The sequence below is a fragment of the Triticum dicoccoides genome, chromosome 4B, assembly GCF_002162155.2.
Source record: "Triticum dicoccoides isolate Atlit2015 ecotype Zavitan chromosome 4B, WEW_v2.0, whole genome shotgun sequence".
Classification (NCBI taxonomy): domain Eukaryota; kingdom Viridiplantae; phylum Streptophyta; class Magnoliopsida; order Poales; family Poaceae; genus Triticum; species Triticum dicoccoides.
Window position 1 is genome coordinate 4,853,012 of NC_041387.1, and position 20,461 is coordinate 4,873,472.

At 56.1% G+C, this 20,461-nt stretch overlaps 1 protein-coding gene across 1 annotated transcript; it reads right to left on the minus strand.

Annotated features, from left to right (window-relative positions):
- Window positions 1–1,798: 1,798 nt before the first annotated feature.
- LOC119293157 (receptor-like protein EIX1) lies at window positions 1,799–4,803 on the minus strand. Its single transcript, XM_037571714.1, has 2 exons — window positions 3,722–4,803; window positions 1,799–3,613 (listed from the first exon to the last, which is right to left on the minus strand). The coding sequence occupies exons 1-2, from the start codon at window positions 4,801–4,803 to the stop codon at window positions 1,864–1,866; spliced, it is 2,832 nt and encodes a 943-aa protein (XP_037427611.1). The 3' UTR covers window positions 1,799–1,863.
- Between the last annotated feature and the right edge of the window lie 15,658 nt (window positions 4,804–20,461).

Sequence of the window (20,461 nt, forward strand, 5' to 3'; positions counted from 1 at the left end):
TATTTATATAGCCATGTAGCCTTTTGCATCTATCCGTTTTCTGCATATCCTACACCTGTGCATGTATATATACTGGCTTATGACCTTTTGTTGTGTGGATACTGGCTTATGACCTAATGGGAATACAAGTTGCATATTCCCAACAAATCCAAGATGAAAATGGAGTACATATGTACCCTGGAAATATTTCCGGGACGGGAACTTTTGGTTCCTAGGTACATATGTACCCTATACGATTTTTTTAGTAATTTAACAAAAAGTCAAAAATTCCTAAAAATATTTTTGAAAAAACTTGACCTTCCATTGTACTAGCGAGAAAAGTTTCAAAAAAATAAAATTCCTCTTTGACATCTTTTCAAAAAAATAAAATTCCTCTTTGACTTATTTTCAAAAAAGACAAAATTTCAGTCAAAAGAGCATGAATAGTGACCTATAATAGCAAATAAATTTGTCTTTTTCGCTATGAAGTCATCGATTTTTTTTTAAATTTACATACTAGTGCGCAAGTGAGACAATTTTATTCAAAAAATAGTCTCTTAACTATTTTGACATTTTATTTAATTATTAAAAAATCCCCATATAGGGTACGTATGTACCCAGGAACCATTGGGTATTTCCCATGGGAAAAAATAGTAATTCAACAAAAAGTCAAAAATTCCTAAAAATATTTTTGAAAAAACTTGACCTTCCATTGTACTAGCGAGAAAAGTTTCAAAAAAATAAAATTCCTCTTTGACTTCTTTTCAAAAAAGGCAAAATTTCAGTCAAAATAGCGTGAATAGTGACCTATAATAGCAAATAAGTTTGTATTTTTCGCTGTGAAGTCATCGATTTTTTATTTTTTTGAAAATTTACATACTAGTGCGCAAGCAAGTCAGGTTTATTCTAAAAATAGTCTCTTAACTATTTTGACATTTTATTTAATTATTTAAAAAAATCCCCATATAGGGTACATATGTACCTAGGAACCATTGGGTATTTCCCCTGAGTACACCTAGTAATTTTTCAGGAGATGTTACAAAAGCGCCCACGGTTCAACACTATCAATTTGCTTTGTGGGTCAACTACATATAAACGTACTCTGCCAATCAATCTTCTCGAGTTGAACACATAACTGATTCGGGGAGCTACATCTAAGAAGCTCAAACTCCAATAAATGTTTTGAGCACCGAGCTTTAGGTACAGAAAGACATGAATAAGTGATACTGGCTTTAGCGCCGACTTAATCTGAAATTATTCAGTGCTTAGACTGGAGACTGAACTGAACTAGTCACAAGTGCATAGCGTTGAAGGTAGTCAGGCATGCATACAAACAGCAGAAAACATGTAAAAAACAAACAAACAAACAAAGAAACAGCAGGAAATCAAAGTGCCAGTCAGTTTAACGGTTGTTTGTTTCTGAACATTTACTATGAAATATTCAAGCAACAAAGATTCAAATTACAGTGAGTAAATTAGTCGTCACTGGTCCATCGGTGGTTCTTGCGAAAGGCCACAGTCAAAGAGCTTATGGGCACACAAGAAACCAAATTTATCCCTACTCAGATAAGAAAGTATGGATGGATCATATTACTAATTAATACTCGAATATTAACATCACATTAAACATGATCCGTGAGAAATAGAGAACAGTACTGATTAGAATGTGGAATCGATCCACAGAATAAGATATCTCGTAAGTAATTATTGAATATTCGCACTTGATTCAATATACCGAGCTAGGTGCCTTCACAGGTAGCTGGTAGCACCTAGACTAGTAGATAGTAGTGGCAGTACACATCTCAAAGTGCCACTTATTCTCCAAATTACAAAGTACTAACATACAGGTCTTGAGCAGTTCAACTGCAGCATGAAGCGGGCTCCTCACGCTTCTTCGTCGCCGTGGGTATTCTTCATCAGGCGAGACCAAGCTATAGCGACCCACACATAAACCTCATCATACAGCTTGTCAATGACCTGAAAGTAGGCAACCGCCCAGGTTCTCCTCAGTAACATGGCGCAGAACACCACCCAAAGGCCAACCACAAATCCTATGCCCATCCCAAGATAGAGATATGAGATATGATCTGCAACTTCATGGTCAGCACTTTGCTCCGCATCAGTAGGACTAGCAGAGCAGTTCTTTGAGAGAGGGTAGCCACATAGACCAGGGTTGCCGATGTAGGTATAGTTCAGGTTGTCGAGAACCTGCAGCTGTTGCCCGGATGGTACCGTGCCTGATAAGTTGTTGTATGACAGGTTCAGGTGGCTCAAAGAGGTCAGAGCCGACAAACTTGTTGGGATTTCACCAGATATGTCATTGTAGGATAGGTCGAGGGACTCTAACCACTTCAGATCGCCAATCTGATTTGGAATTTTGCCGACCAATTGATTACTAGATAAGTTCAGACCAGTGAGCCCAATGAGCAAACTTATCTCCTCAGGAATCTGACCTGTTAAACTATTACATGAAAGATCAAGATTAACCAGTAGACTGTAGATTTCAGGGGTATATTCACGTGTCTGGCCTTTTGTGATGACCGGCATGCTCTCCTCAAGAAAATCTTTTAGAACCATATTCCAAGATATGTCGGTCCTCATGGCTTTCAAGCTTGATAGTGACCATGGTATACTGCCTGATATATTGTTATTTGCCATGTCCAAATAGTGAAGATTTCCAAGAAAAGTAAGGTTCTTAGGAATATGGCCACTGAACATGTTTGATCTCATCCTTAAGATATTCAAATATGGAATTTTTTCTGGCAACCACTTTGGCAATGTTCCAGAGAACCTATTGTATGAAAGATCAAGGAATGTCAACTGCGAGGCACTCTGAAGAAATTTAGGAAATTCACCCGAGAGATCATTGTTTTTCAAGGCTAGACTACGCATGCTAGAACCAAACTGATTTGTAGAGTTTGCACTGAGCCCTGGAAAATTCTTATCAGACTCATTCCAACACTTCATAACATCTCCTGTTAAATTGTTTCCCGATAGGTCCAACCACATTAAACTAGTCAATTGGCACATAGATGATGGAATGATGCCTATAATTTGATTATTTGCTAGCGATAAATCCTTAAGTAATGGAGCTTTTAGCTCTAATGGCAATGACCCTGAGAAAGAGTTTGAAGACAGATGCAATTTTGATATATTTATAGGGAGGAGACGTGGTACTAGACCTGTAAGGTTATTGCACCCAAGAGACAGAGATTCAGTTGGCATGTGTTGTAGATTTGACGGTAATGAACCATGCAACATGTTTCCTGATGCATCCAAGAACCAAGCTTGGGAAAACGTCATCCAAAACCAATCAGGAATAACATCATCCAAACTTGTATTTGCGAGACAAAGAGATTCAATGTTCGTCTGCCATCTAAGCCACTCTGGAAAACGGGGCCCCACTGTGCATGACTCTAAGTTTATGCTCTTTAGTCTGAAGGGAGGAAGCCAATCCGGATCAATATGCATTTTGAACGAGTTGTGCGACAAGTCCAGATACTCTAAATTCTGTAAGCCTGACAAATGGTCCTTTGTGAGCACGCCCTCGAGTTTATTGTCACCGAGTTCTAACACTGTCAAGTTACCAAGTGCTCCAACTCCCATTGGCATAGTACCAGTTATCATGTTTTGACTAGCTGAAAGAACAGTGAGACTAGTCATGTTCCCAATCCAGATTGGTAGTTCTCCGCTCATGCTTGCATAGCCCACTGAAAACTCTTGTATTGTACTCCACGAGCACCTTGGCAATCGATGCATGAACTCCTCTATGCTTGCATTAATGTTGTTATACTCAAAATTCAACACTTTCAATTTGCATAAATTTTGTAAGTTGCTCGGTATCAATCCCACAAGATAATTTAAACCTAAATCTATGACTTGAAGGGACGTCATGTTTCCCAGTTCTTCAGGAATAGGTCCATGCCAATCGCAGGCACCTAGGTGAAGCTTTTTAAGGCCGATGAGATCCCAAAACCAGTAGTGCTCTAGTGTTGTGTTAAACAAGTTGCCAGACAGATCGAGGACTTGGAGATGTGGGAGGTTTGATCTTGAAGTAACTGACATTGTGCTGGTAAGGCCACAATCTGCCAAGCGAAGCACTCTCAGAGAAGAATGCATGTTAACCAGGTAAACCCAATCCTGCACATGGCTGAGGTCCACATCGCTCATGTCAAGATTACTCAACAATGGGAGATGCTTAAACCATGCAAGATCCACTGTGTGTAGACCATATAAATAATTGTCACCCATATCATCATGCTGATAATTCCCACTAATATCAAGATATTCCAAGTTTGAGAGATTACTGAGTTGGGAAGGTATTCTCCCACCGAAACCTGACCACGAGAGATTGAGGTACCTTAAGTTCTCCAGAGAGGCCACGAACAAAGGTATGGTAGTGCCGTTGAAGTCATTCCCACTCAGATCAAGATACCTCAATTGTTGCAAAACAGCTAAAGAGGAGCTCATCTCATCTATGAACAAGCTCTGGCTGTTGAGCCTGGCGTGGCCATAAATGACGGCATCATAGTCAGGCATGTAGGTGTTGCGGAGATCGAGCTTTATGACATGACCTGTTCTGCTGCTGCACCGGACTCCCTCCCACTGGCAGCATTCTTTGCCCTGCCATGATAAGAGACGGCGAACAGGGTCCAGAAGGCCTGTCTTGAAGGATAGAAGCGCATCCCGTTCCATGCTGATGCAGGTTCCATTCCCACCTGACATCCTTGCCTGAGCACGGAAATCAGAAAATGCAACATGGAAAATCAGCAGGCAAAGTATGGCCGCAACGCCACGGGCGAGATGCTCAAGCTGAGCAGCCATACTGGTCGGACCACGGAAGGAAGCTAGCTAGCGGATGGGAACGACAATGGAATGACCAGAGAGAGTAGCTGATCCCACACCATGAGCACAATATATGGTCTACAATGCTAATCCAAGTCTTGGTCTTTGGCACGCACACTTTTTTATACAGAAGTAGTCAGTGGATGGTAGAATTTCTGAGAATTAGGACATTCAACCCCGCAACACACGGCAGAGGAGCCCAAAAGTTAGGCACCAGAGCACCGCCATTTCTGTCAATGATTCACTCTCAAGGACCAGATGGACCTGAGTCTTCCCCCTGTTCCTTTTTTTTAATTCCTCGGATCAGAAGTGGAATAATTTCCACACGTAGAGTATACAATAATTTTGGTGAGCCGCATAAAAGGTACTTTATGCAGAAGTGGAATTTCCACTCAAAGTCCAAGATAATCATGTTGTGTCTGACTATCAGGTTTTCTCAACCAACAAAGGGCGACTAATTCTAATTTGTTAGTGGCGGTATTAGTACTGTATTAGTACTGTATTAGTACTGTATTACTCCACTCATTCTAATTTGTTTTTCCCGTGTCACTAATCACTCAGTAATTACGTATTGAGAAAAAAATCACTTGGCAATTCAACACTCTGCACTGAACCTACTGCAACATGAATGAGCCCAAACTAGGCATTTGCTAATTTTCAGTAGCATTAATTTCGGAGGTTAACACCACACAAAGAACACATTCAGCTCTTGAGAATCATATCCCAAGCTCTTACTCATGAGCTAATTAAAAAGTCAGGAGACACTACGCGCACCTGATTCTGATGGCCTGCTTCCGGCCGCTTGTGGGCACCCCTGCGGAAGAGGTTGGGCAGCAGGCGCACGGCCGGGCGAGCCAGACGACCCGAGACTCCTCCCAGGAGCAACGCATCCTGCAGAGAAAGCGCGGGATCGGCCGACGACGGAGAGGGACGCGTCGCGGTAGGCGGCGGTGTGGCTCTGCGCGAGACATCGCCATTGGGGTCTCAAGGTGTGAGGTATTTGCAATCTGAAGCAGCGGCCGGAGAGTACTCGCGCCGGAGGTACATACGTGCTCCTGGTTCCTGTCTGTCAGTGTTACAGTAGTTTGTTATAGCTTCTCTCAAGCGCTAGTCACCAGTGCAGTGCAAATTCGTTTTATCCTAATATCAGTGTCCCTCTTGTAGCTTTTGTTGGCGCCGCCTCCTCGCCGCAGCGCCCTTCTTCTACCTCTTGCCTCACTCAAGGAGAAACTCCACACACACGCACACATGCACCAAGGAAGAACACACAAGCTTTGCCAAGAGGTTTTCTTGGTGATCACACGGTGGCTACATTGTTTTTCCAACCCTCTCGGCCTCTTTTTTTTCCATTCACTTGTTCACTTTAAATAGCCAAGTACAAGGGTCTCACACCCAGCCTAGCCCGGCAACTAACACCACCTACACCAGCCTGCCGCTACACTCGGCCACTACTTGACCCATTATCCCAGCTACATGCACTAGCTGACTAACTAATCTATCTCCATTATCCAAATGCCACGGCAACTACCTATGACCAAGCCACTACATACATGCACGCGTTCTTATCCAGCTCTCCTAGCATGCAGGTCATGCTCACCTTACGGAACGGCCACACAGCTCGGTCGTCTCCTTCCATGCATGCAGCTAGCTGCTAACAAACACAACGCATGCAACTAACAACCCCTAACCGATGCAAGATCAAGACTATGGCTAACAATTTCCCCCGTAGTCTTGATACGGCTCATCATCGGCCGTCGCTGCATGGTCGTCGCATCGAGCCGCCGCAGCCTCCGCCATCGCCGTGCAGCGCCTCCATGCTACCACGCCGTTCCACGCCTCTGCCCGACGCTGTGATGTGCCGCCTGCTTATCGTCATAACGGACCAGCGCGCCCACTGCGACATGACGTGTGCCCGCCGTCGTCGGAGTTGCTGCAGCTCCTGTCATTGTCGTTGTCATGGCCATGACCCAGCCTGCGGACCCGACCCAGCGCATCGATGCCGGTCACACTGCCACAGACCCGACCTGGCGCACTGACGTCGGTCGCACCGTGCTCCGTCACGACCCTCGCGACATACGCCGAGCTCCTTCTCCGCCGGCGACACATGCCCGATGTCCCTCTGTGTCCTGCACATCCCGCGCGCACCCGACGCGCCCGACCGCACCAATGCGTCACGCATGTCCCACGCGCACCCGATGAGCCCGACCGCACCAGATGCTTACCGCACGTCCCGCGCGGACCCGATGCGTCCAACACACCCAGCGCGCGCCCATAAACGCGTCGGGCGCTTTCGACCCGTCGCCACGGCTTATTATCCCAACACACCCCCCTAAGCCGTGGCTCAGAGGAGGCCGTCGTCCTCAACACCGGCGTCCGCCCGATGCCACCGCGTGCCTCCCGCACGAGCCGCCGCTTGCTGCCGCTGCAGCGGCCCGCAGCTCCATGCGCCGCCCCGCCGTGTCTCCGTGCCACACGCCACTGCGCCTCAATGGTTGTCGCGCCGAGCCGCGGCGGCGTCTGCGCCACCATGCAGGTCCTTCGCGACCTCCTCACCTCCGCGACCACCGTGCTCGTCGCGCGCACGACATCACAATGAACCGCCGCGAACTCGACGCGCACCGCAACTTCCATGTCCGCCGCGCTCGCCACGCGCGTCGCGGACGCCGCCGCATGCCACGACAGCCCCTTGAACCTTGTGGCTCTGAATACCAATTGTTGGCGCCGCCTCCTCGCTGCAGCGCCCTTCTTCTACCTCTTGCGTCACTCAAGGAGAAACTCCACACACACACGCACACATGCACCAAGGAAGAACACACAAGCTTTGCCAAGAGGCTTCCTTGGTGATCACACGGTGGCTACATTGTTTTTCCAACCCTCTCGGCCTCTCTTTTTTCCATTCACTTGTTCACTTTAAATAGCCAAGTACAAGGGTCTCACACCCAGCCTAGCCCGGCAACTAACACCATCTGCACCAGCCTGCCGCTACACTCGGCCACTACTTGACCCATTACCCCAGCTACATGCACTAGCTGACTTACTAATCTATCTCCATTATCCAAATGCCACGGCAACTACCTATGACCAAGCCACTACATACATGCACGCGTTCTTATCCAGCTCTCCTAGCATGCAGGTCATGCTCACCTTACGGAACGGCCACACAGCTCGGTCGTCTCCTTCCATGCATGCAGCTAGCTGCTAACAAACACAACGCATGCAACTAACAAACCCTAACCGATGCAAGATCAAGACTATGGCTAACAATTTCCCCCGTAGTCTTGATACGGCTCATCATCAGTCGTCGCTGCATGGTCGTCGCATCGAGCCGCTGCAGCCTCCGCCATCGCCGTGCAACGCCTCCATGCTACCACGCCGTTCGACGCCTCTGCCCGATGCTGTGATGTGCCGCCTGCTTATCGTCATCACGGACCAGCGCGCCCACTGCAACATGACGTGTGCCCGCCGTCGTCGGAGTTGCTGCAGCTCCTGTCATTGTCGTCGTCACGACCATGACCCAGCCTGCGGACCCGACCCGGCGCATCGATGCCGGTCGCACCACCACGGACCCGACCTGGCGCACTGACGCCGGTCGCACCGTGCTCCGTTACGACCCCGGCGACATACACCGAGCTCCTTCTCCGCCGGCGACACATGCTCGGCGTCACTCTGCTTCCTGCACATCCCGCACGCACCCGACGCGCCCGACCGCACCAATGCGTCACGCATGTCCCACGCGCACCCGATGAGCCCGACCGCACCAGACGCTTACCGCACGTCCCGCGCGCACCCGACGCGTCCAAAACACCCAGTGCGCGCCCATAAACGCGCCGGGCGCGTTCGACCCGTCGCCACGGCTTATTATCCCAACACACTCCCCCTAAGCTGTGGCTCAGAGGAGGCCGTCGTCCTCAACGCCGGCGTCCGCCCGATGCCACCGCGTGCCTCCCGCACGAGCCACCGCTTGCTGCCGCTGCAGCGGCCCGCAGCTCCATGCGCCGCCCCGCCGTGTCTCCGTGCCACACGCCACTTCGCCTTAATGGTTGTCGCGCCGAGCCGCGGCGGCGTCTGCGCCACCACGCAGGTCCTTCGCGACCTCCTCACCTCCGCGACCACCATGCTCGTCGCGCGCACGACATCACAATGAACCGCCGCGAACTCGTCGCGCACCGCAACCTCCATGTCCGCCGCGCTCGCCACGCGCGTCGCGGACGCCGCCGCATGCCACGGCAGCCCCTTGAACCTTCTGGCTCTGAATACCAATTGTTGGCGCCGCCTCCTCGCTGCAGCGCCCTTCTTCTACCTCTTGCGTCACTCAAGGAGAAACTCCACACACACACGCACACATGCACCAAGGAAGAACACACAAGCTTTGCCAAGTGGCTTCCTTGGTGATCACACGGTGGCTACATTGTTTTTCCAACCCTCTCGGCCTCTCTTTTTTCCATTCACTTGTTCACTTTAAATAGCCAAGTACAAGGGTCTCACACCCGGCCTAGCCCGGCAACTAACACCACCTGCACCAGCCTGCCGCTACACTCGGCCACTACTTGACCCATTACCCCAGCTACATGCACTAGCTGAGTAACTAATCTATCTCCATTATCCAAATGCCACGGCAACTAGCTATGACCAAGCCACTACATACATGCACGCGTTCTTATCCAGCTCTCCTAGCATGCAGGTCATGCTCACCTTACGGAACGGCCACACAGCTCGGTCATCTCCTTCCATGCATGCAGCTAGCTGCTAACAAACAGAACGCATGCAACTAACAACCCCTAACCGATGCAAGATCAAGACTATGGCTAACAATTTCCCCCGTAGTCTTGATACGGCTCATCATCGGTCGTCGATGCATGGTCGTCGCATCGAGCCACCGCAGCCTCTGCCATCGCCGTGCAGCGCCTCCACGCTACCACGCCGTTCCACGCCTCTGCCCGACGCTGTGATGTGCCGCCTGCTTATCGTCATCACGGACCAGCGCGCCCACTGCGACATGACGTGTGCCCGCCGTCGTCGGAGTTGCTGCAGCTCCTGTCATTGTCGTCGTCACGGCCATGACCCAGCCTGCGGACCCGACCCAGCGCATCGATGCCGGTCGCACCGCCACGGACCCGACCTGGCGCACTGACGTCGGTCGCACCGTGCTCCGTCACGACCCCGGCGACATACGCCGAGCTCCTTCTCCGCTGGCGACACATGCCCGACGTCCCTCTGCGTCCTGCACATCCCGCGCGCACCCGACGCGCCCGACCGCACCAATGCGTCACGCATGTCCCACGCGCTCCCGATGAGCCCGACCGCACCAGATGCTTACCGCACGTCCCGCGCGGACCCGATGCGTCCAACACACCCAGCGCGCGCCCATAAACGCGTCGGGCGCGTTCGACCCGTCGCCACGGCTTATTATCCCAACACACTCCCCCTAAGCCGTGGCTCAGAGGAGGCCGTCGTCCTCAACGTCGGCGTCCGCCCGATGCCACCGCGTGCCTCCCGCACGAGCCGCCGCTTGCTGCCGCTGCAGCGGCCCGCAGCTCCATGCGCCACCCCGCCGTGTCTCCGTGCCACACGCCACTGCGCCTCAATGGTTGTCGCGCCGAGCCGCGGCGGCGTCGGCGCCACCACGCAGGTCCTTCGCGACCTCCTCACCTCCGCGACCACCGTGCTCGTCGCGCGCACGACATCACAATGAACCGCCGCGAACTCGCCGCGCACCGCAACCTCCATGTCCAACGCGCTCGCGACGCGCGTCGCGGACGCCGCCGCACGCCACGGCAGCCCCTTGAACCTTGTGGCTCTGAATACCAATTGTTGGCGCCGCCTCCTCGCTGCAGCGCCCTTCTTCTACCTCTTGCGTCACTCAAGGAGAAACTCCACACATAGACGCACACATGCACCAAGGAAGAACACACAAGCTTTGCCAAGAGGCTTCCTTGGTGATCACACGGTGGCTACATTGTTTTTCCAACCCTCTCGGCCTCTCTTTTTTCCATTCACTTGTTCACTTTAAATAGCCAAGTACAAGGGTCTCACACCCAGCCTAGCCATGCAACTAACACCACCTGCACCAGCCTGCCGCTACACTCGGCCACTACTTGACCCATTACCCCAGCTACATGCACTAGCTGACTAACTAATCTATCTCCATTATCCAAATGCCACGGCAACTACCTATGACCAAGCCACTACATACATGCACGCGTTCTTATCCAGCTCTACTAGCATGCAGGTCATGCTCACCTTACGGAACGGCCACACAGCTCGGTCGTCTCCTTCCATGCATGCAGCTAGCTGCTAACAAACACAACGCATGCAACTAACAACCCCTAACCGATGCAAGATCAAGACTACGGCTAACAATTTCCCCCGTAGTCTTGATACGGCTCATCATCAGTCGTCGCTGCATGGTCGTCGCATCGAGCCGCTGCAGCCTCCGCCATCGCCGTGCAGCGCCTCCATGCTACCACGCCATTCCACGCCTCTGCCCGACGCTGTGATGTGCCGCCTGCTTATCGTTATCACGGACCAGCGCGCCCACTGCGACATGACGTGTGCCCGCCGTCGTCGGAGTTGCTGCAGCTCCTGTCATTGTCGTCGTCACGGCCATGTCCCAGCCTGCGGACCTGACCCGGCGCATCGATGCCGGTCGCACCGCCACGGACCCGACCTGGCGCACTGACGCCGGTCGCACCGTGCTCCGTCACGACCCCGGCGACATACGCCGAGCTCCTTCTCCGCCGGCGACACATGCTCGACGTCACTCTGCGTCCTGCACATCCCGCGCGCACCCGACGCGCCCGACCGCACCAATGCGTCACGCATGTCCCGCGCGCACCCGATGAGCCCGACCGCACCAGACGCTTACCGCACGTCCCGCGCGCACCCGACGCGTCCAACACACCCAGCGCGCGCCCATAAACGCGTCGGGCGCGTTCGACCCGTCGCCACGGCTTATTATCCCAACACACTCCCCCTAAGCCGTGGCTCATAGGAGGCCGTCGTCCTCAACGTCGGCGTCCGCCCGATGCCACCGCGTGCCTCCTGCACGAGCCGCCGCTTGCTGCCGCTGCAGCGGCCCGCAGCTCCATGGGCCGCCCCGCCGTGTCTCCGTGCCACACGCCACTGCGCCTCAATGGTTGTCGCGCCGAGCCGCGGCGGCGTCTGCGCCACCACGCAGGTCCTTCGCGACCTCCTCACCTCCGCGACCACCGTGCTCGTCGTGCGCATGACATCACAATGAACCGCCGCGAACTCGTCGCGCACCGCAACCTCCATGTCCGCCGCGCTCGCCACGCGCGTCGCGGACGCCGCCGCATGCCACGGCAGCCCCTTGAACCTTGTGGCTTTGAATACCAATTGTTGGCGCCGCCTCCTCGCTGCAGCGCCCTTCTTCTACCTCTTGCGTCACTCAAGGAGAAACTCCACACACACACGCACACATGCACCAAGGAAGAACACACAAGCTTTGCCAAGAGGCTTCCTTGGTGATCACACGGTGGCTACATTGTTTTTCCAACCCTCTCGGCCTCTCTTTTTTCCATTCACTTGTTCACTTTAAATAGCCAAGTACAAGGGTCTCACACCTAGCCTAGCCCGGCAACTAACACCACCTGCACCAGCCTGCCGCTACACTCGGCCACTACTTGACCCATTACCCCAGCTACATGCACTAGCTGAGTAACTAATCTATCTACATTATCCAAATGCCACGGCAACTACCTATGACCAAGCCACTACATACATGCACGCGTTCTTATCCAGCTCTCCTAGCATGCAGGTCATGCTCACCTTACGGAACGGCCACACAGCTCGGTCATCTCCTTCCATGCATGCAGCTAGCTGCTAACAAACACAACGCATGCAACTAACAACCCCTAACCGATGCAAGATCAAGACTATGGCTAACAATTTCCCCCGTAGTCTTGATACGGCTCATCATCGGTCGTCGCTGCATGGTCGTCGCATCGAGCCGCCGCAGCCTCCGCCATCGCCGTGCAGCGCCTCCATGCTACCACGCCGTTCCACGCCTCTGCCCGACGCTGTGATGTGCCGCCTGCTTATCGTCATCACGGACCAGCGCACCCACTGCGACATGACGTGTACCCGCCGTCGTCGGAGTTGCTGCAGCTCCTGTCATTGTCATCGTCACGGCCATGACCCAGCCTGCGGACCCGACCCGGCGCATCGATGCCGGTCGCACCGCCATGGACCCGACCTGGCGCACTGACGCCGGTCGCACCGTGCTCCGTCACGACCCCGGCGACATACGCCGAGCTCCTTCTCCGCCGGCGACACATGCCCGACGTCCCTCTGCGTCCTGCACACCCCGCGCGCACCCGACGCGCCCGACCACACCAATGCGTCACGCATGTCCCACGCGCACCCGATGAGCCCGACAGCACCAGACGCTTACCGCATGTCCCGCGCGGACGCGACACGTACAACACACCCAGCGCGCGCCCATAAACGCGCCGGGCGCGTTCGACCCGTCGCCACGGCTTATTATCCCAACACACTACCCCTAAGCCGTGGCTCAGAGGAGGCCGTCGTCCACAACACCGGCGTCCGCCCGATGCCACCGCGTGCCTCCCGCACGAGCCGCCGCTTGCTGCCGCTGCAGCGGCCCGCAGCTACATGCGCCGCCCCGCCGTGTCTCCGTGCCACACGCCACTGCGCCTCAACGGTTGTCGCGCTGAGCCGCGGCGGCGTCTGCGCCACCACACAGGTTCTTCGCAACCTCCTCACCTCCGCGACCACCGTGCTCGTCGCGCGCACGACATCACAATGAACCGCCGCGAACTCGCCGCGCACCGCAACCTCCATGTCCGCCGCGCTCACCACGCGCGTCGCGGACGCCGCCGCACGCCACGGCAGCCCCTTGAACCTTGTGGCTCTGAATACCAATTGCTGGCGCCGCCTCCTCTTGCGTCACTCAAGGAGAAACTCCACACACACACGCACACATGCACCAAGGAAGAACACACAAGCTTTGCCAAGAGGCTTCCTTGGTGATCACACGGTGGCTACATTGTTTTTCCAGCCCTCTCGGCCTCTCTTTTTTCCATTCACTTGTTCACTTGAAATAGCCAAGTACAAGGGTCTCACACCCAGCCTAGCCCGGCAACTAACACCACCAGCACCAGCCTGCCGCTACACTCGGCCACTACTTGACCCATTACCCCAGCTACATGCACTAGCTGACTGACTAATCTATCTCCATTATCCAAATCCCACGGCAACTACCTATGACCAAGCCACTACATACATGCACGCGTTCTTATCCAGCTCTCCTAGCATGCAGGTCATGCTCACCTTACGGAACGGCCACACAGCTCGGTCGTCTCCTTCCATGCATGCAACTATTTGCTAACAAACACAACGCATGCAACTAACAACCCCTAACCGATGCAACATCAAGACTATGGCCAACAATTTCCCCCATAGTCTTGATACGGCTCATCATCGGTCGTCGCTGCATGGTCGTCGCATCGAGCCGCCACAGCCTCCGCCATCGCCGTGCAGCGCCTCCATGCTACCACGCCGTTCCACGCCTCTGCCCGACGCTGTGATGTGCCGCCTGCTTATCGTCATCACGGACCAGCGCGCCCACTGCGACATGACGTGTGCCCGCCGTCGTCGGAGTTGTTGCAGCTCCTGTCATTGTCGTCGTCACGGCCATGACCCAGCCTGCGGACCTGACCCGGCGCATCGATGTCGGTCGCACCGCCACGGACCCGACCTGGCGCACTGACATCGGTCGCACCATGCTCCGTCACGACCCCGGCAACATACGCCGAGCTCCTTCTCCGCCGGCGACACATGCCCGACGTCCCTCTGCGTCCTGCACATCCCGCGCGCACCCGACGCGCCCGACCGCACCAATGCGTCATGCATGTCCCACGCGCACCCGATCAGCCCGACCGCACCAGACGCTTACCGCACGTCCCACGCGCACCCGACGCGTCCAACACACCCAGCGCGCGCCCATAAACGCGTCGGGCGCGTTCGACCCGTCGCCACGGCTTATTATCCCAACACACTCCCCCTAAGCCGTGCCTCAGAGGAGGCCGTCGTCCTCAACGCCGGCATCCACCCGATGCCACCGCGTGCCTCCCGCACGAGCCGCCGCTTGCTGCCGCTGCAGCGGCCCGCAGCTCCATGCGCCGCCCCGCCGTGTCTCCGTGCCACACGCCACTGCGCCTCAATGGTTGTCGCGCCGAGCCGCGGCGGCGTCTGCGCCACCACGCAGGTCCTTCGCGACCTCCTCACCTCCGCGACCACCGTGCTCGTCGCGCGCACGACATCACAATGAACCGCCGCGAACTCGCCGCGCACCGCAACCTCCATGTCCGCCGCGCTCGCCATGCGCGCCGCGGATGCCGCCGCACGCCATGGCAGCCCCATGAAACTTGTGGCACGGAATACGAATTGTTGGCGCTGCCTCCTTGCAGTAGCACCCTTCTTCTACCTCTTGCGTCACTCAAGGAGAAACTCCACACACACACGCACACATGCACCAAGGAAGAACACACAAGCTTTGCCAAGAGGCTTCCTTGGTGATCACACGGTGGCTACATTGTTTTTCCAACCCTCTCGGCCTCTCTTTTTTCCATTCACCTGTTCACTTTAAATAGCCAAGTACAAGGGTCTCACACCCAGCCTAGCCCGGCAACTAACACCACCTGCACCAGCCTGCTGCTACACTCGGCCACTACTTGACCCATTACCCCAGCTACATGCACTAGCTGACTAACTAATCTACCTCCATTATCCAAATGCCACGCCAACTACCTATGACCAAGCAACTACATACATGCACGCGTTCTTATCCAGCTCTCCTAGCATGCAGGTCATGCTCACCTTACGGAACGGCCACACAGCTTGGTCGTCTACTTCCATGCATGCAGCTAGCTGCTAACAAACACAACGCATGCAACTAACAACCCCTAACCGATGCAAGATCAAGACTATGGCTAACAATTTCCCCCGTAGTCTTGATACGGCTCACCATCGGTGGTCGCTGCATGGTCGTCGCATCGAGCCGCCGCAGCCTCCGCCATCGCCGTGCAGCGCCTCCATGCTACCACGCCGTTCCACACCTCTGCCCGACGCTATGATGTGCCGCCTGCTTATCGTCATCACGGACCAGTGCGCCCACTGCGACATGACGTGTGCCCGCCGTCGTCGGAGTTGCTGCAGCTCCTGTCATTGTCGTCGTCACGGCCATGACCCAGCCTGCGGACCCGACCCGGCGCATCGATGTCGGTCGCACCGCCACGGACCTGACCTGGCGCACTGACGTCGGTCGCACCGTGCTCCGTCACGACCCCGGTGACATACACCGAGCTCCTTCTCCGCCGGCGACACATGCCCGACGTCCCTCTGCGTCCTGCACATCCCGCGCGCACCCGGTGCGCCCGACCGCACCAATGCGTCATGCATGTCCCACTCGCACCCGATGAGCCCGACCGCACCAGACGCTTACCGCACGTCCCGCGCGCACCCGACGCGTCCAACACACCCAGCACGCGCCCATAAACGAGTCGGGCACGTTCGACCCGTCGCCACGGCTTATTATCCCAACACACTCCCCCTAAGCCGTGGCTCAGAGGAGGCCGTCGTCCGCCCGATGCCACCGCGTGCCTCCCGCACGAGCCGCCGCTTGCTGCCGCTGCAGCGGCCCGCAGCTCCATGCGCCGGCCCGCCGTGTCTCCGTGCCACACGCCACTGCGCCTCAATGGTTGTCGCGCCGAGCCGCGGCGGCGTCTGCGCCACCATGCAGATCCTTCACGACCTCCTCACCTCCGCGACCACCGTGCTCGTCGCGCGCACGACATCACAATGAACCGCCGCGAACTCGCCGTGCACCGCAACCTCCATGTCCGCCGCGCTCGCCACGCGCGTCACGGACGCCGCCGCACGCCACGGCAGCCCCTTGAACCTTGTGGCTCTGAATACCAATTGTTGGCGCTGCCTCCTCGCTGCAGCGCCCTTCTTCTACCTCTTGCGTCACTCAAGGAGAAACTCCACACACACACACGCACACATTCACCAAGGAAGAACACACAAGCTTTGCCAAGAGGCTTCCTTGGTGATCACACGGTGGCTACATTGTTTTTCCAGCCCTCTCGGCCTCTCTTTTTTCCATTCACTTGTTCACTTTAAATAGCCAAGTACAAGGGTCTCAGACCCAGCCTAGCCCGGCAACTAACACCACCTGCACCAGCCTGCCGCTACACTCGGCCACTACTTGACCCATTACCCCAGCTACATGCACTAGCTGACTAACTAATCTATCTCCATTATCCAAATGCCACGACAACTACCTCTGACCAAGCCACTACATACATGCACGCGTTCTTATCCAGCTCTCCTAGCATGCAGGTCATGCTCACCTTACAGAACGGCCACACAGCTCGGTCGTCTCCTTCCATGCATGCAGCTAGCTGCTAACAAACACAACGCATGCAACTAACAACCCCTAACCGATGCAAGATCAAGACTATGGCTAACAATTTCCCCCGTAGTCTTGATACGGCTCATCATCGGTCGTCGCTGCATGGTCGTCGCATCGAGCCGCCGCAGCCTCCGCCATCGCCGTGCAGCGCCTCCATGCTACCACGCCGTTCCACGCCTCTGCCCGACGCTGTGATGTGCCGCCTGCTTATCGTCATCACGGACCAGCGTGCCCACTGTGGCATGACGTGTGCCCGCCGTCGTCGGAGTTGCTGCAGCTCCTGTCATTGTCGTCGTCGCAGCCATGACCCAGCCTGCGGACCCGACCCAGCGCATCAATGTCGGTCGCACCGCCACGGACCCGACCTGGCGCACTGACGTCGGTCGCACCGTGCTCCGTCACGACCCCGGCGACATACGCCGAGCTCCTTCTCTGCCGGCGACACATGCCCGACGTCCCTCTGCGTCCTGCCTATCCCGCGCGCACCCGACGCGCCCGACCGCACCAATGCGTCACGCATGTCCCACGCGCACCCGATGAGCCCGACCGCACCAGACGCTTACCGCACGTCCCGCGCGCACCCGACGCGTCCAACACACCCAGCGCGCGCCCATAAACACGTCGGGCGCGTTCGACCCGTCGCCATGGCTTATTATCCCAACACACTCCCCCTAGGCCGTGGCTCAGAGGAGGCCGTCGTCCTCAACGCCGGCGTCCGCCCGATGCCACCGCGTGCCTCCCGCACGAGCCGCCGATTGCTGCCGCTGCAGCGGCCCGCAGCTCCATGCGCCGCGCCGCCGTGTGTCCGTGCCACACGCCACTGCGCCTCAATGATTGTCGCGCCGAGCCGCGGCGGCGTCTGCGCCACCACGTAGGTCCTTCACGACCTCCTCACCTCCGCGACCACCATGCTCGTCGCGCGCACGACATCACAATGAACCGCCGCGAACTCACCGCGCACCACAACCTCCATGTCTGCTGCGCTCGCCACGCGCGTCACGGACGCCGCCGCACGCCACGGCAGCCCCTTGAACCTTGTGGCTCTGAATTCCAATTGTTGGCGCCGCCTCCTCGCCGCAGCGCCCTTCTTCTACCTCTTGCGTCACTCAAGGAGAAACTCCACACACACACGCACACATGCACCAAGGAAGAACACACAAGCTTTGCCAAGAGGCTTCCTTGGTGATCACACGGTGGGTACATTGTTTTTCCAGCCCTCTTGGCCTCTCTTTTTTCCATTCACTTGTTCACTTTAAATAGCCAAGTACAAGGGTCTCACACCCAGCCTAGCCCGGCAACTAACACCACGTCCACCAGCCTGCCGCTACACTCGGCCACTACTTGACCCATTACCCCAGCTACATGCACTAGCTGACTAACTAATCTATCTCCATTATCCAAATGCCACGGCAACTACCTATGACCAAGCCACTACATACATGCACGCGTTCTTATCCAGCTCTCCTAGCATGCATGTCATGCTCACCTTACGGAACGGCCACACAGCTCGGTCGTCTCCTTCCATGCATGCAGTTAGCTGCTAACAAACACAACGCATGCAACTAACAACCCCTAACCGATGCAAGATCAAGACTATGGCTAACAATTTCCCCCGTAGTCTTGATACGGCTCATCATCGGTCGTCGCTGCATGGTCGTCGCATCGAGCCGCCGCAGCCTCCGCCATCGCCGTGCAGCGCCTCCATGCTACCACGCCGTTCCACGCCTCTGCCCGACGCTGTGATGTGCCGCCTGCTTATCGTCATCACGGACCAGCGTGCCCACTGCGACATGACGTGTGCCCGCCGTCGTCGGAGTTGCTGCAGCTCCTGTCATTGTCGTCGTCGCAGCCATGACCCAGCCTGCGGACCCGACCCAGCGCATCAATGTCGGTCGCACCGCCACGGACCCGACCTGGCGCACTGACGTCGGTCGCACCGTGCTCCGTCACGACCCCGGCGACATATGCCGAGCTCCTTCTCCGCCGGCGACACATGCCCGACGTCCCTCTGCGTCCTGCACATCCCGCGCGCACCCGACGCGCCCGACCGCACCAATGCGTCACGCATGTCCCACGCGCACACGATGAGCCCGACCGCACCAGACGCTTACCGCACGTCCCGCGCGCACCCGACGCATCCAACACACCCCGCGCGCGCCCATAAACGCGCCGGGCGCGTTCGACTCGTCGCCACGGCTTATTATCCCAACACACTCCCCCTAAGCCGTGGCTCAGAGGAGGCCGTCGTCCTCAACGCCGGCATCCGCCCGATGCCACTGTGTGCCTCCCGCACGAGCCGCCGCTTGATGCCGCTGCAGCGGCCCGCAGCTCCATGCGCCGCCCCGCCGTGTCTCCATGCCACACGCCACTGCGCCTTAATGGTTGTCGCGCCGAGCCGCGGCGGCGTCTGCGCCACCACGCAGGTCCTTCGAGACCTCCTCACATACGAGACCACCGTGCTCGTCGCGCGCACGACATCACAATGAACCGCCGCGAACTGGCCGCGCACCGCAACCTCCATGTCCGCCGCACTCGCCACGCGCGTCGCGGACGCCGCCGCACGCCACGGCAGCCCCTTGAACGTTGTGACTTTGAATACCAATTGTTGGCGCCGCCTCCTCGCTTCAGTGCCCTTCTTCTACCTCCTGCGTCTGTTGGGGAACGTAGTAATTTCAAAAATTTCCTACGCAGACGCAAGATCATGGTGATGATATAGCAACGAGAGGGGAGAGTGTTGTCCACGTACCCTCGTAGACCATAAGCGGAAGCGTTATGACAACGCGGTTGATGTAGTCGTACGTCTTCACGATTCGACCGATCCAAGTACCGAACGTACGGCACCTCCGAGTTCAGCACACGTTCAGCTCGATGACGATCCCCGGGCTCCGATCCAGCAAAGCTTCGGGGATGAGTTCCGTCAGCACGACGGCGTGGTGACGATGATGATGCTCTACCGGCGCAGGGCTTCGCCTAAACTCCGCGACGATATGACCGAGGTGGAATATGGTGGAGGGGGGCACCGCACACGGCTAAGGAACGATCCGTAGATCAACTTGTGTGTCCTGGGGTGCCCCCCTGCCCCCGTATATAAAGGAGCAAGGGGGAGGGGGCGGCCGGCCAAGGGAGGGCGCGCCAGGGAGGAGTCCTACTCCCACCGGGAGTAGGACTCCCTCCTTTCCT